Below are 13,486 nucleotides of genomic sequence, written 5' to 3' on the forward strand. Positions count from 1 at the left end.
CAAAGGCAGCCTTCTGTGCCAGGTCTCCCTCAGGATTTCAGGTTGCAAAGTCCCCTCCCACCCCGATTTGGTCAAGAGTCCTCAGGAAGGCCCAGAACTGACCATCCTCTCCAGGGACCACGGAATCTCAGAAGTCATTTTGGTCCCCCCAAGTCCCTGAAGACTGGGCGGTAGGCATAGCCTACCTTCCTCTACCTCACTCAGGTCAACCACACTCCCCGGGGCCTCCCTCAGTCCCGGATCCATCTCCAGACCCCTCCCCCAACTTCTAGCTCCTCCCCGCGACGGCGGGGAGGGGGCGTCGAGGGGGCGGGGCGCCGCGCGGCGGCCGGCGAGGAGGGGGCGTCGTGGGGCGGGGCTTGGCGGCGGTGGCGGCGGCGGCGGCGGTGGTGGCGGCGGCGCGCGAGTACTCGGAGGTACCGAGCGCGCGCGGCTCCGGCTGGGGACGCCTCGGGCTCCGGCTGCTGCAGCGGTACTCGCGCTCCGGTGCGCTCGGCCTCCTGGGGCCGCCGCGGAGCGCAGTCTGCGCGTCCGCCGTGCGCTCGCGCGCCGCTTTCCCCAAGCCCGCAGTGATGGGAGCTGCGCGGGGAGCCCCGAGCAGACCCCACCGGCTGCCGCTGCTCAGCGTCCTGCTGCTGCCGCTGCTAGGCGGTGAGTCCCGGCGAGCTGGGGGAGCGAAGCTCGGGGAGCGCGGGAGCCCCGCTTGCACAAGGGGTCACCCGGGAAATGGATTTGGGAGGCTGGAGCGGAGAAGACACCCATGAGTGGTGGAGAGGCTGGCTGGGGGAGCGAGGTTCCGGCGGCTGGGAGGTGGCCAAGTCCCCAGCGGACTCGGCCGTTCGGGGACCCTCTGCCACCCACGCCCGCGATCGCGGTCGCTTTTCCAGCCTCTACAGAGTTTTCCCGGCCTGAGCGAGAGTTTTGTTCGGGAGTTGCCGGCGCTCGAGCCCTGGTGGGGAGTTTTTTTTCGGGAGAAAAACGACTACCTCCCCCCCCCCCAGGGGGGGTGCAGTGAAGCGGCTGGCGGTGGGGGAGATGGAGTCCCCTGGGCGGGCTCAGCCAGGTGAGGGAGGCCGGCCTGGAGCCGGATGGTGGACCGACCTGCGGGCACGCTCTAGCTTTGTTACCTACGCCGGCCCGACGCTCCCGGCTTCCCTCTTCCAAGTTCCGGGGCCAAGCTGGGACCCCTGATGGCCGTGCTGGCAAGGGCGGAAGAAGGGAAGAATTAGGGGCGCCCCATCTCTTCTAGCCCCTGGGCCCGAGCCCACTCCTAGCCAGGGTTGAATCTAGGGAGCGGAGTCCCAGGCTGTCGCGGTGACTAATGTGTGAAGGCCGCTGCCAAAATCGGGCATGGCCGGCCTGCAAAGGTGCGGGCGGGGTTGGTTCTGCTTTTTCCTGGCTTTCAATCCTGTGTCCTCACCGAGGAAAGCAAATCTCACTTTTTATGGGCCAGTAAGACAAAAAGAGTTCATTCTGTCTTTTCTTTAAGGGCCTCAGCATTTTGATGAGGGTGTGGCCCATATCTTTAGGATGGACTGGACCCTGACGTCCCCCCTCCCCCTTTCCCGCCTTTATTCCTCTCTTCCTCACACCTGAGAGTCACCACTGAGGTGTTGAATGCCTTACAGGAAAGCACCAAGCTACCAGCAACAGCCTGGACTGGAAATAGTACCCCCCCATCTTTGTCCCTCCAAAAAAACATAAAAATTTTTGGTGATTGTGGCAGCAGTCCTCTCTGGGGAACTCTGTTCAGGGGACTTGGTACCAGCTTATCATTTTCCTCTTTTGAAGAGTGGCCATAGGGAGGGTGAGGGTAGAGAATTGTCTTTTCTGACATCTTTCTGGCCTGCCAGCTGTTGCGTTTTGGTGCTGATGGAATCAACATCTCCCCCACCTCTAGTTGTAAAAGGAGAGATAATTGTAAAAGAAGACCCAGAGGTAAGAACAGGCTCCAGGGATTTGTAGGAGGTGTTTCTGGAGCTGCCCTGTGTTCCTTGTGATGTGTGGGGTGGTTATTGCTCATGGCAGAACCCACATCTGCTCCCAGAGGAAGTATGGAAGTTTTTTTTTTTTTTGTGCAGCCAGGATCAGGGGCCCAGCCATATGGGCCAGCAGCCTGTGTTCACAGGCTTCCTAGGTCGGCCAGCTGTTTGGGTTTCAGTGTGCGGGTCGCCAGATAGGGCTGCCTTCACTGCTGATATTTGAAGTTCTGGAGTCAAGGGGAGATTCTGGTGGAGCCGGGGCTCTTACTCAACAAACACTAAATTCCTTCCAGGAGAAGAGGACTCTAATGTTAATTGATGTTAATCTAGTGACTGGTGTTTAGTGGAGGGGGCTTCTATGGGGGGAAGTTAGGGCAGGCTGAGGGCTTGGGACTGGAGGTCTGGAATCTCCTCTGGGGGTGGGGAGATGTCTCGTGCTCAACAAAGGAACATTTTAATGAGAGCCTTAAATCAGTTCCACCAAATGTGCCTTGGTGTGGAACCTGTCCATGTGCTGTAAACAATTTTGGTCAAGGCTGAGGCGCCTGCTGTCTTCTAGTGAAACCCGGGGACTCAGTCCACCCTGACCGGCATGACTTCAGGGGGCAATGATTTTTAAATAGATTACAATAGATTTTTCCATCTCATTGTTTGAATAATTAACTGGAGTTGTAGTGAGACACCACTGTTAATAAGGTTGGAGTAAGGGACCTAGACCAGCTAGGTTTGTGGATTAGACCATTTCGAAGTTTGGGTAATTATGCTGTTAATGGCCGAGTAACTTTCCAAACTTTGAGATCCCTCTTGTGATTATATGGTAGAGGAGGAAGAGAGACTTGATGTTTGAAACCTGGGATTCTGAGCTCCAGCTGCATGGTCAGTTGTGGTCATTCCCCATCACTGTACCCATCCCCCACCCCATTCTTTCCTCCAGGCTCTTGTTTCTTTGGGGAAATAAAGTTGTCATGTTCTGAGTGAGGCTGTTCCGCAGACTCCTGGGGGCTCTGCAGCCTGTAATTCAGGCTTAGGAGTTGCTTTTATCAGTGATGGACTTTCTTGGATGTTGGGAAGTACCGTGGGAGGGCACGGGTAAGCTCTGCACGTCACAGAGTGACGGAGAGAGCTCAGGCTGCGGAGATGAAGTGTTTGGCCAAACAACAACTCCAGCTCTGACAGGCCCTGTGTCCCTGGGCAAATTTCTTGACCTCACAGTCTGCCTCCTCTGTATAGGGATTTACTTCCTGGAGTCGTGCTGATGATTAAATGTACTGAAGTTTAGAAAGGGCTCCTTTCTTGTTCTTCCTCTCCTGTGGTGTGCTTCCAACATACCTTTCCATGTTTATAGTCATCCCCAACAATAAACATTTTCACCTACTGGAGCCCTCCATTCCAGCCCAACTGGTCTCATTCCCATTGCCTACAACACATGTGGTATCGCAGACCCTTTTTCTCTCTCTCTGTCTAGTCCGCTGTCACGGACAGCCTCCCCATCTCTCTTGCCCAGCTTTATGTCCACTTCCTCCCCCAAACTGTCCTATTTCTCCTGCCAGAAAGTGGATGCTTGTAGAGCTTTTGGACTCTTAGGACATCTTCCATATTTTTGCGTCAGTGGGTTCTAATTTACTGAATGGCTCACCCTGTAGAGTTCAGTACAGTATCTTATTTTAAAAGTTCTTTTATTTATTGATTTTAGAGAGAAACATCGATTTGTTTTTCCACTTAGTTCTGCATTCACTGGTTGATTCTTGTATGTGCCCTGACCAGGGATTAAACCTGCAAACTTTGCGTATCAGGACGATACTCTAACCAACTGAACTATTTGGCCAGGGTCCATCTTTTTTTAATGGGTCTTTAGCTAGCTAGATTTATTAAAAAGGTCAATGAATCTTTTGACTAGAGGGCAGAGTAATCAAGGGCAAAGGTACACAGCCCCTCTGCCTCACAGGCACTGCGGTGGCAGGGGATGTGGGCGGGGTCTTTTGTGCCCTTTCCAGCGTCTCTGGGTTGGGGCAGCCTGTTTCTTTTTGTGCCTGCTCTGCCTTGACCCAATCAAGGGACAAGCTCTTCCTTCCCTGTTTCTGGGCTGTCTGTTTCTTATGGTGCTTGCTGAGTTTTGATGTGGCTTCTGGTTTTCTCCAAGAGTTCCTGGGCTTGGGCAACCACCTCTACATGTGAAGCTGACCTGCCTGGAAAGGCCACAGCTTAAAAACTATGAACTGGGCCTCGATTATCTACAACTTTGCCCCTCAAAATAAGGTCCAAAGACAAGTGGCATCAGCATTCCCTGAATCCCATGAATCAGAATCCCAAACTGCATTTTAACAAGCCCTCCAGCTGACTGTACCCCAGAGTTCCAGAAGTCCAGCTCTAGGCATCTTGCCTTATATAGAAACTCCTGTTGCCACAGGACAAATTATGGGCCCTAGATTTTGTAGAATATTTGGAGACTCACCTCAAATAACTTTTTTTTTCTTTTTAAAGATTTTACTTACTTACTTTTAGAGAGTGGGAAAGGGAGGGAGAAAAAGAGGGAGGGAAACATCAATGTGCAAGAGATACATCGATTGGTTGCCTCTCTCACGCCCCCAGTTGGGGGCCTGACCTCCCACGCAGGGATATGACCTGACTAGGAATCGAATCCGGGACCTTTCGGTTTGCTGGCTGGCACTCAATCCACTGAGGCTCAATCCACCAGTCAGGGCTCAAATAACTTTTAGTTCATGTGTACACTCTTTGATGTGATGTGCGCATTTAAAAAAGACCTCACTTTGGGTTGAATTTGTATTGGATTTTGTCAGGAAGCTTGCCCACTAAATGTGTGACTCCAGAAGGTTTGCAACGTAAATGTGATGTTCTGTTCCTCTTGGAGTCTCAGCTTTTCTCAGAGGAGTGTGTATCTCATTTTATAGTGGAGAAATTGGATCTGTTAGGCAGAAATTTGGTCAGCGGATGACTTTTCAGGAATACATTTGCTTTCTAAAGGGAGGTGACGTCTTCGCTGGGCTTTGATAGTTGTCGTATTGTTAAGTCTCTAGAGTATTTCATATTTTGGAGTGAAGGGGTTTTGTAAGTTTGTGTTTAAGCCAGTGCAGCTTCTGTGAGATTCATCTGGGATGGAGGTTGGCTGGTTCAGACTCTAATTTTTGAGCCAACAGCAGTTTGGGGCCAGGGATTCATTCAGTCTTTGGTGTTTTCCAAATGGAAGAAAGGGTCATTAAACAGGGTTGGGTATCCTTGGCCTGCGTCCCTTGGCCCCCCTCTGCTCTCCTAACCTCAGTAGCACGCCTCTCTGCTGCTGTGCCCCTGGCACTACCCCTGGCAGAGCCACGTGGTGGGGTTACAGGCTCGGGGCCATGGCTGCTGGCGCAGGCTCTAGTCTTGTCCTCCAGCTGCCAGCTTGCCTCTTTCCTCACTTCCTGCTCTGGCCCCCCGCCGCCTGGTCCTTTTTTTTGAGGTTGTGGAAGTTCTGCCATGGTGTCTTGGGGTTCTCTGAGTTCACCGCTGAGCGCACACTTGGCCCTGCCGAGCCCCCTGGCGCTTTGGTGGAGCTGGCGCAGGAGCTGCTACAGCTAATCAGCGGTGAGGAAGCCCTCTGTAGTCTGTCAGTTTTTCCATCCCCTTTCTTCTCTGCATTTAGACCGTTTCGCTCCCAGCAGCAGCGGGGCAGGGAGGAAGCTTTTGTTGGAAGGGCGGACAAATGCAGGCGCCTTTCCCCCGCTTGCTGCTTGGTTTGGATTCTCCAGGCTCTTGTGTCCCTGGGAGCATTAACGCTGAGTACAGATGAGTGGGGTGTAGTCTACCTGGGCTTCTGCAGATCCCGAGTTCTGCCAGAAGCTTCGACCCATCACAGTGAACAGGATGTGCATTTGCTGTTTTAGGTGTCTGTATGTAAGTTCTGAAAACTGGGTCCTGAGTGGTGGGGTAGGGATTATGAGTCGCATGTTAAGAAGGTGTAGATTTGTTATTTATCAAAAATGTGGTCCAGATCATCCAGGAATATAGTGGAGGGCAGGTAACCATAGGTACTGGTTAAAATTTGGGTTGCCTGGGCCTTACTGTAGACCTGCCTGTAAGAACCGTTGGGGGAAAGGGGAGAAAATGTATTTTAGTTTCTTATTTGTTAGATTATATTGTATTTTTTTGAATAGCCCATCCAGTTACATAATTTAATTCTCAAATGGAACTGCGTTTTAAAAGAGCTTTCCAGGAGATTCTTGCCTTCACTCAAGTTTGAGAACCATGTGGTGGCCCTAAGGAGAATTCATCAATCTAAAGTGGAGGTGTGGTGATAAAAAAGAGGTTGGTATTAAGTATAAAGAGGTTTAGGACAGAGTCAGTTGGAAGTGTTGGAGGGTCTGTCCTGGCTGGTGTGACTCAGTGGATTGAGCGTGGCCTGCGAAGCAAAGGGCCGCTGGTTCAATTCCCAGTGTAGGGCACATGCCTGGGTTGCAGGCCAGGTCACCAATATGGGGTGCGCGAGAAGCAACCACACACTGATGTTCCCCTCCCTCTCTTTTTCCCTCCCTTTACCTCTCTAAACATAAATAAATAAAATCTTAAAAAAAACCAAAACAAAATGTTGGAGGGTCTTCTGTGGGTGATGCTGTCTCAGGTTGGGCAGGAGGCAGGAAGGAGACGAGATGGAGAGATGTGAATCAGATGAAGTATAATGAAAGACACGATTAGTAAAAGTGCTGAATAAAATAGAAGAACAGTCCAGAATGTGTCGACAGTAAGTTCATGACTCAGGAGCAAATGGGAAGGGCTTCAGTGCGGAGAGAGACTGACTACAGCTAGTAGCTGTAGGATGTATAAAGGCATCGGACCAGGAGTCTTGACAACCTGGGTGGTTCTTTTCTGTTATCACAAACATCAGTGCATGATAAAGGAAGAGAGGTGACATCTATAACTGTGTGACACCTGCTTTTCTGTGTTCTGGCCCTTGCTCAGTGGCTACCTAGCCACACAATCCTGAGCTGCTTCATTAAACTCCCAGCCTCAGTTTCCTTATCTGCAAAATGCAAATGCTGCTTATCCCTGCGGTGCCCCCTGGTGCCCTGGGCTGTGGAGGTGGTAATACCGGGAAGCAGCCTCTCTGGCCAGCCCTGATGTCTCTTTCCAAAGACTGCCCTGACCCTCTGTATCCCTTTTCTTTCCAGTCCTCAGTCTCCAGAAGGGTTAGCAGGGGCTCAGCAAGGTCACTCTTGACTGGCAGCTTCAGAAATGGTTTCCTCATTCTAAAGCACAGATGTTCTAAATGGGTCTCAGTGTATTCCAACAGCAGCCCAGAAATGTGGGCACAGTCACTGTGCATTTCCTGGGGGGAGTTGGCCCTTCCTCTGTCCTAGCAGCAGAGTTTCCCCAGGGCAGTCAGTGCTGGCGCAGCGCCACCATCTCTCTGCAATGCTGATGTTCTTCCAGGGAGTGGGGAGCAAACGGCTGCCTGTGGCCGATGCAAGTGGTTGATGCCGACGACGTTTAGATTACCTGAGGGAGGGGCTTCTGTTTTCCCCGATGGCTGTGGGGGTTTTCCCAGTCATTCACCCTGTGTAACTTGTGGGAACTTCTGTCAGCGCCATGGGAGGTTCCTGAGGTGCTGTGTGGTCTCCCTATGGGTGGTTAAGGTGGTCAGAGTGGGCAGTCACATACACTGGCTCTCTTTTGTCCGCTTCTGGGGGCGGTGGGGCAGTGAGGGGAATGCTTGTCTTCTTTTGGGACTGCTGAGGTGTCCCAGCAGCTAGCTCATACAGTGCCTTTGTGCAAATTAGGTCTAGGCACCTTTCCTCCAAGTGAATGCAGTCTGCACTAGGACACAGCGCTTTGGCTAGTGGGGCACAGACGGTATTTCGATTGGCTGGGCATCTCGTGCAGTGCACAACCTGGACATATGTGGCTGCCCCATTGGAATGAGGGCCTTGCAGCCAGTGATGGGCCAAGACGATTTTGGTGACTTCTGATAATATATCTCAGGTGAACCCTTTTCACTACTACTGTTCCACCCCCTGTGGGGGTGGGGCGGGCCACTCCTGCCCATACAATGGGAGAAGCCCGGGTGCCTGGGGACCGGCGGGGACCAGCCTGCACCTACTCCGCAGTACGTGTCTGTCACTGCTGGGGTCTTGGCCTGTTTCTGGGCTCCTCTGCCCGCCAGAGAATTTTGCTGCCTTGCAGATGCAGACTTTTAGCCTCTGTGATAATTGACAGAGAAGGCTGGCTGAGTCTTCAGGGAAGAGTGGCCAGGGCGCACTGGGACCTCCCGTGGCCCCGCGTAAAATGTGTGCTCATTCCTGGTTTAGAGGAAGTCCCGTGGGAGAAGTGGTATCACTTAGTTCACAGGGATAGGGGCCTCGGTCTTGGTGGGCTCTTGTTCCGGGTACGCTGGAGGTGTGCATCCCTCTTGGCCCGAGGAGGCACTGCAGGAACACGAGCCTGGGAGTTGGGAGACGTGGACCCTGCTTTCCCACATTTGCCCCAGTCTGCTCATTGGGCAAGTCCTACCTGCCACTCGGGCTCCACCTGAGGGCAGAAGACCTTGGAGGACCCTTTGCTGTGGTGACCTTTGTGACCAGCCTGACCCAGTAATGCCATATACAACTTCTAGCTGTGTTTCTGCCACACCTAACAGGCTCTCCTCCTTGCCCTTGGTTTTGGGGAAAGCATTTTATTCTGGAATCTCTAGTGCGTGGGCACAGATATGTTTAGACTCGATCAACTGGTGCTGTGGGTGTAATTCCCTGGGTGCAAAGGGGAACGGAAAGGTTTGAGCAAATTTGGGGAAGGTCTGAGAAAGAGGTTTTGCGGGGCAGGGGCGGGGGAGAGTTTTTACCTGAGTAAGAGAAGACAGAAATGCTTACCTGGTTAGTCCTCAGGTGTTTGGGGGTCGGCAGGGGGGACTAGTGCTGGGGCGGGGAACTTGTTTTTCTCTTCTGCACAGAAGGGAGAACAACTGAAGGGAGCCTGAAAGTTGGGATAAAGAGATTGGATGTGCGTTGGGAGAACCTCCTCTTTAATAACCAACAACTGTAGAGCTGCAGGACTGCAGAGCCGATAATAGAGCTGATTCCTGTTCTCATATGTCCTTGTATGTACGTCCTCACTAAAAGCTATGAAACGTCTCACACACACGTCTTGGAACTGGGTAATCCTTGGGGAGTGGATTTTGCAGATGAGATAACTCTCTGGGTGGGTTTAGGAGCAGTCCTGCTGGAGTCAGAGGGTGGAGTAACCTTTGTTCTTTCTACATAAGGAGTGTGTCAGTAACATCTGTGGGGAGGTCTTCAGAGCTACAGCCAATTTTTCTCCCCCTGTTTTTGTTACAAAACAGTCCGGTTGAGGTTTTCAATGGCCTGTTCTGAGGTTTGTATATCTCTTAATGTTTTTAGAATTAGGGCCAGACTATATGTAATCCAGAAGTCCAAAACACTGTGCCTGAATCCCTAAGATCTGAGCTTTTCTCATGAACCCATGGGTTCTGAGAATCTTCTGCCTGGTGCTTCCAGAAGGTCACGGGCAGTTACAGGCCCTAGCTTGCAGGTGTGCTGCCACATTCCAGAGCAGTGTGCCTGCTGGGAGCTGTGCACTGGGCGGCGCTGTGCTGGAGACCACATAGGCAGTAGAGAGTCATCCCTGCTGCGGTGAATAGCTTGCCTAGTTTCCTGTCTCTCACTGCTCATGTATGGGTAGATGTGCTTGCGTTTGGTGGTAGAGACCCTGACACTTAGTAGGGGTACAGTGGATGTAGGTTTCCCTTTCATTTCTGACTTTGGAGGAAAAGGCTTTGAATTCTCAAGAGGTTTCAGAAGAGGCTGGAGAGTGACCTCGGACGTTCTGGGAGATGCAAGCTCTTTTGTGGCAGGTCTGTTTCCCTTTAGTGGAGTTGTTGACTACTTTTGGCAGTCCTGCCAGGTTTGGTCTGCTCCTGAAGTTCTCAGATTCCAGCATGGAAGGGTGCAAAGTGACACTTCGGTGTTCTGATTCTGTTTAGCTCATCTATTAAAAACCACAAAGCTGAGCTGTTTCCTGACTGGGAGAAGAGAGAGAGGGAACCCTTCAGGCCAGCAGGTGATGTGCTAGAATGGCATTTGAGATGCCAAGTTTATTTCTAGTCAGTCACCTGAAAAAGAAGACAAGTCACAAAGAGAACAGTTGTGCAGCCTTAGGCAGGGAAGGCCGTTGGTCTTGTAGCTGCAGTAACAAAGAGCAAATCATGCTTTCTGGTTGGTTACTTCAGCAGGTTAAACTAATTGTTAAACTGACTGATATAAAATACGCCCAACTTGCCAGGAGTTTTGCCACCTGTGATCTGGTCTCCTCCACCCCAGGGGTCCTGGCCTTTTGACGAGCAGCTTCTAGGGAGGGGGGGAGCTCTGTCTCCCCCCACCCCCAACTTTCTGAAAACTCCTTAACACAAACGGCTTTTATTTAGTAAAAACGTGCCCACTGCCTTGGTAAAATACCCTGAGTTGCTTGGTGCAGTGTGTGTGTGGGGGTGGATATTTGTCCCTTTATTTGTGTGTGAGAGGTTAGGCTGCTCACTCTTTACCTTGATTTCACGGGTTTTTTGAAGATGGTCTGAGAGGTCCCGTTGAGCTGGCCTGCTGTCTCTGGTAGCAGTTTTAGGCGAGTCTCTACTTGAGCCTCCCCATGAGACTCACTCCCCCTGAAGCTGCCGCAGGAGACCCGCAAAGGGGGCAGAAGAGCCTGGCCCAGCCTGCCCTAGGCCTGGGTGGCACCTCTCTCTGTCCCCTTCCCACCGACTGGATCAAAGGAGCCTCCTCAGGGAGCAGGGAAATACCTCTCCCAATAGCCCCACCGGTGAGTAAACAGCCAGGGCCTCTTGCAGCTTTTGAAGCACAGGGCTTCAGGCCTGGAGGAATGCAGAACATTTCATTTTAGGAGTGGACTTAGGTTTCCACTGCTTTCGGTATTTGCAAATTTGAAACAAATGCCCTCATTTAGCAGCAGGCAGGCTGGGCAGTAAACGGGGGCTGTTGAAGGGCATTTATGGCAGTCACAGGTATTTGTGGGAAGAGGGACCCTAGCAGGTTTGGGAAAGGACAGCGGGTTTATGGTGAGGTAGGTTGTACAAAGACCCCAGCCAGGTCTCTGGTAGAGGACAGTTGTTAGGTGGACTTTGTCATAAAAAGTATTGCTGCCTTCTGACCCCCCCGGAAGTGTCTCCTCCTGTCAGACAAAGGGGTTTGTGGGATGGTGTTTATCCCCCAGGGCCAGTGCAAAGGGCCTTGTCCCTCTGGCTTGCCTGCCAAAGTATCAGATTTCCAATGAACCCTTCCTTCTCCCACTCCCAGGGCTTGAAAGGCTCGTTAAATGTGCTTTATATGTAACAAGTTGGCTGAGAGGTTCCCGCCTCACTTCCAGCCTGGTTTGTGAGGAAGGAGCTTGGGAAACCTGTTTTCCTTTTGTTGTTTTTTCTGGAAGTAGGATCTGTGAGAATGCAATTGCAAACGGCCGTGATTTTAGGAATCAGCCAAGCCAATATTAGGAGCCTTTCTTTGATGGGTCAGCGTAACCAAGGAGGGTCTCATCATCCCCCTCCCCTACCCACTCAAGGGAAATTCAGAAATCTGTTGAGGAACTGAGTTCTGGCTTCGCAGCTTGCTCCCTAAGAGACCTTACTTAGTTCACTTCACCTCTCTGAGCCTCAGTTTCCTCTTTTTTAAGAAGGCGATAACAATTCCAGTCCGTTGAGAGCTTGTGAGACTTCAGTGAGATAGTACTGTATTTCATTTACTCTGTAACGGTGATTTTTCAACAGGTGTGTCACAGGAATTTTTAAAACATACAGTACCTGATTAACTAGTCAGGGGCACTGACCTCTTTTCCCTTAGACTGTCAAATGAAAAAGTGGTAACAGCCAACACAACAATAGCTGTGTGGTGGGAATGAATCAAAATAACACCTATTTTTTTTGTCAGATCGACAAAAAATAGAATATGTTTTTTCGGTGTGCTGCAGTTTTTGTAATTAGTTTATGTGTGCCTTCAGATGAAAAAGGTTGAAAACCATGTCTCTATAAGATGCTCTTTAAAAAAAAAAAAAAAAGCTCTTTTTTTCCCCCCTCACAGTTTCTTTGAAATCAGGTTGTGATATCAGTTGTACAGTATTGTTCTTAGTGTAACTGGTAACCATTCCTTTTAGTGGAACATAAATAATGGCACATTTTAAAATCAACATCTTTGAAAATTCATTGTATGTGAAGGACTTAGTCTGTTATATAATGAGTGCTCAATAAAAGATAGTTACAATGTGATGAGGGTGATTTATTTACAGGCCTGTTTTGTTTTCCATCCACCAGTAAATTTGAATGGAAACTGTGTTCCTTTTAGTCTGGCACATAAATAACAAATGATGCTCAAGGCATAAGGCATCATGGTAGGGGTGTGTGTGTGTGTGAGTGTGCGCGCGCGCGCGCGCATGTGTCTTTAGACGAGGTATGGCTGTGGGACTTTTAAGCTCTTAGAAGGCAAGAGATATACAGAAAAGGGGGTGGATGTCCCTAAGAGGGTAAAGAGTCCATTATGGAAAGAAAATTCCTCTCTGATGGTTCAATCTTGGACTGTTCCTCAGGGACACTGAAGACTCACTCCACGAATGGATTGTCTGGTAGGCAAATTGAGACCGAACCAGAAGAGAGTACTTAACAAGGATGCAGAGAAGCACCGAAGAGAACACTGTGAATGCCAGGTTCTCAGAGGATGGAGCCCTGAGTAGGCATGAGACACACAGGAGATGGTAGCGTTTTCCTGCCCTCCCAGGCAGCACAGTTGTGTGGGGTTGGTCCTGGCTATGTGGAGGCAACTGGTGCTGTCCATTCTGCTTTGTGCTGCCCAAGCATTTGCTGCTGAATTACACCTTTCCCGCTTCAGGACTCAAGTGGCCCGGATGCTGGAGGGTTCTTCATTTGGTTGAGTTCTGGTTCATGTGAAGGTAGGATGGATTGGCTGTAGGGTTGGAGTTTAGCTATTAGATGTATGTATTAGTGAATGTCAAGAACAAAGCTTTTTTCCCCCTTTTTAAAATAGATTTGTTTCAAACCTTCCAGATGTTCACTTTTTTAGCCTTAGGCATTATTCTGCCTTATTTGGCGGGGGCGGGGGGCAGCGGTGGTGGTGGTTAGTGTTCAGAATACAGGATTCTTGCTGTGTTCTCACAGAATTTTAGATGTGCCCAGGCTAGGAAAGGGGCTGACAGTGGATCATCTGGAAAGTAAGAACTCAGGTCCGAGGTTGAGGATACCCATCCCTCCTGTGGAGCGAGTGCCCCTCTGGGCTGTCTTCAGAGGTGTTTTGAAAAAGAGTAAGGTGTTGTAGATGATGGACCTTAACAATCAGGAAGAATGCAGTTGAGGTGTTAAGATAATTTCAGTGCTTCCCCCACCCCCCGAAAGCCTTTGATATACTGGTAAGGACAGTATTAAAAAAATAAAGTTTTCTTTTTAAACAATTTATCTTGGAGAGAGAGAGAAACATCCATTTGTTGTTCCA

At 50.5% G+C, this 13,486-nt stretch overlaps 1 protein-coding gene across 1 annotated transcript in view; it reads left to right on the plus strand.

Moving 5' to 3' along the window:
- The first annotated feature begins 545 nt into the window (after positions 1–545).
- The window catches only part of PTK7 (protein tyrosine kinase 7 (inactive)), a 62,009-nt gene continuing 49,068 nt past the window's right edge, over positions 546–13,486 (plus strand). Inside the window, exon 1 of the mRNA XM_054568767.1 lies at positions 546–651. Within this exon, the coding sequence (XP_054424742.1) occupies positions 573–651 (79 nt within the window). The 5' untranslated portion in view covers positions 546–572. The remainder of the gene's footprint in view (positions 652–13,486) is intronic.

This window comes from Pteronotus mesoamericanus, unplaced genomic scaffold, assembly GCF_021234165.1.
Source record: "Pteronotus mesoamericanus isolate MK-2021 breed Mesoamerican mustached bat unplaced genomic scaffold, CSHL_Meso_final contig_20, whole genome shotgun sequence".
Lineage (NCBI taxonomy): Eukaryota > Metazoa > Chordata > Mammalia > Chiroptera > Mormoopidae > Pteronotus > Pteronotus mesoamericanus.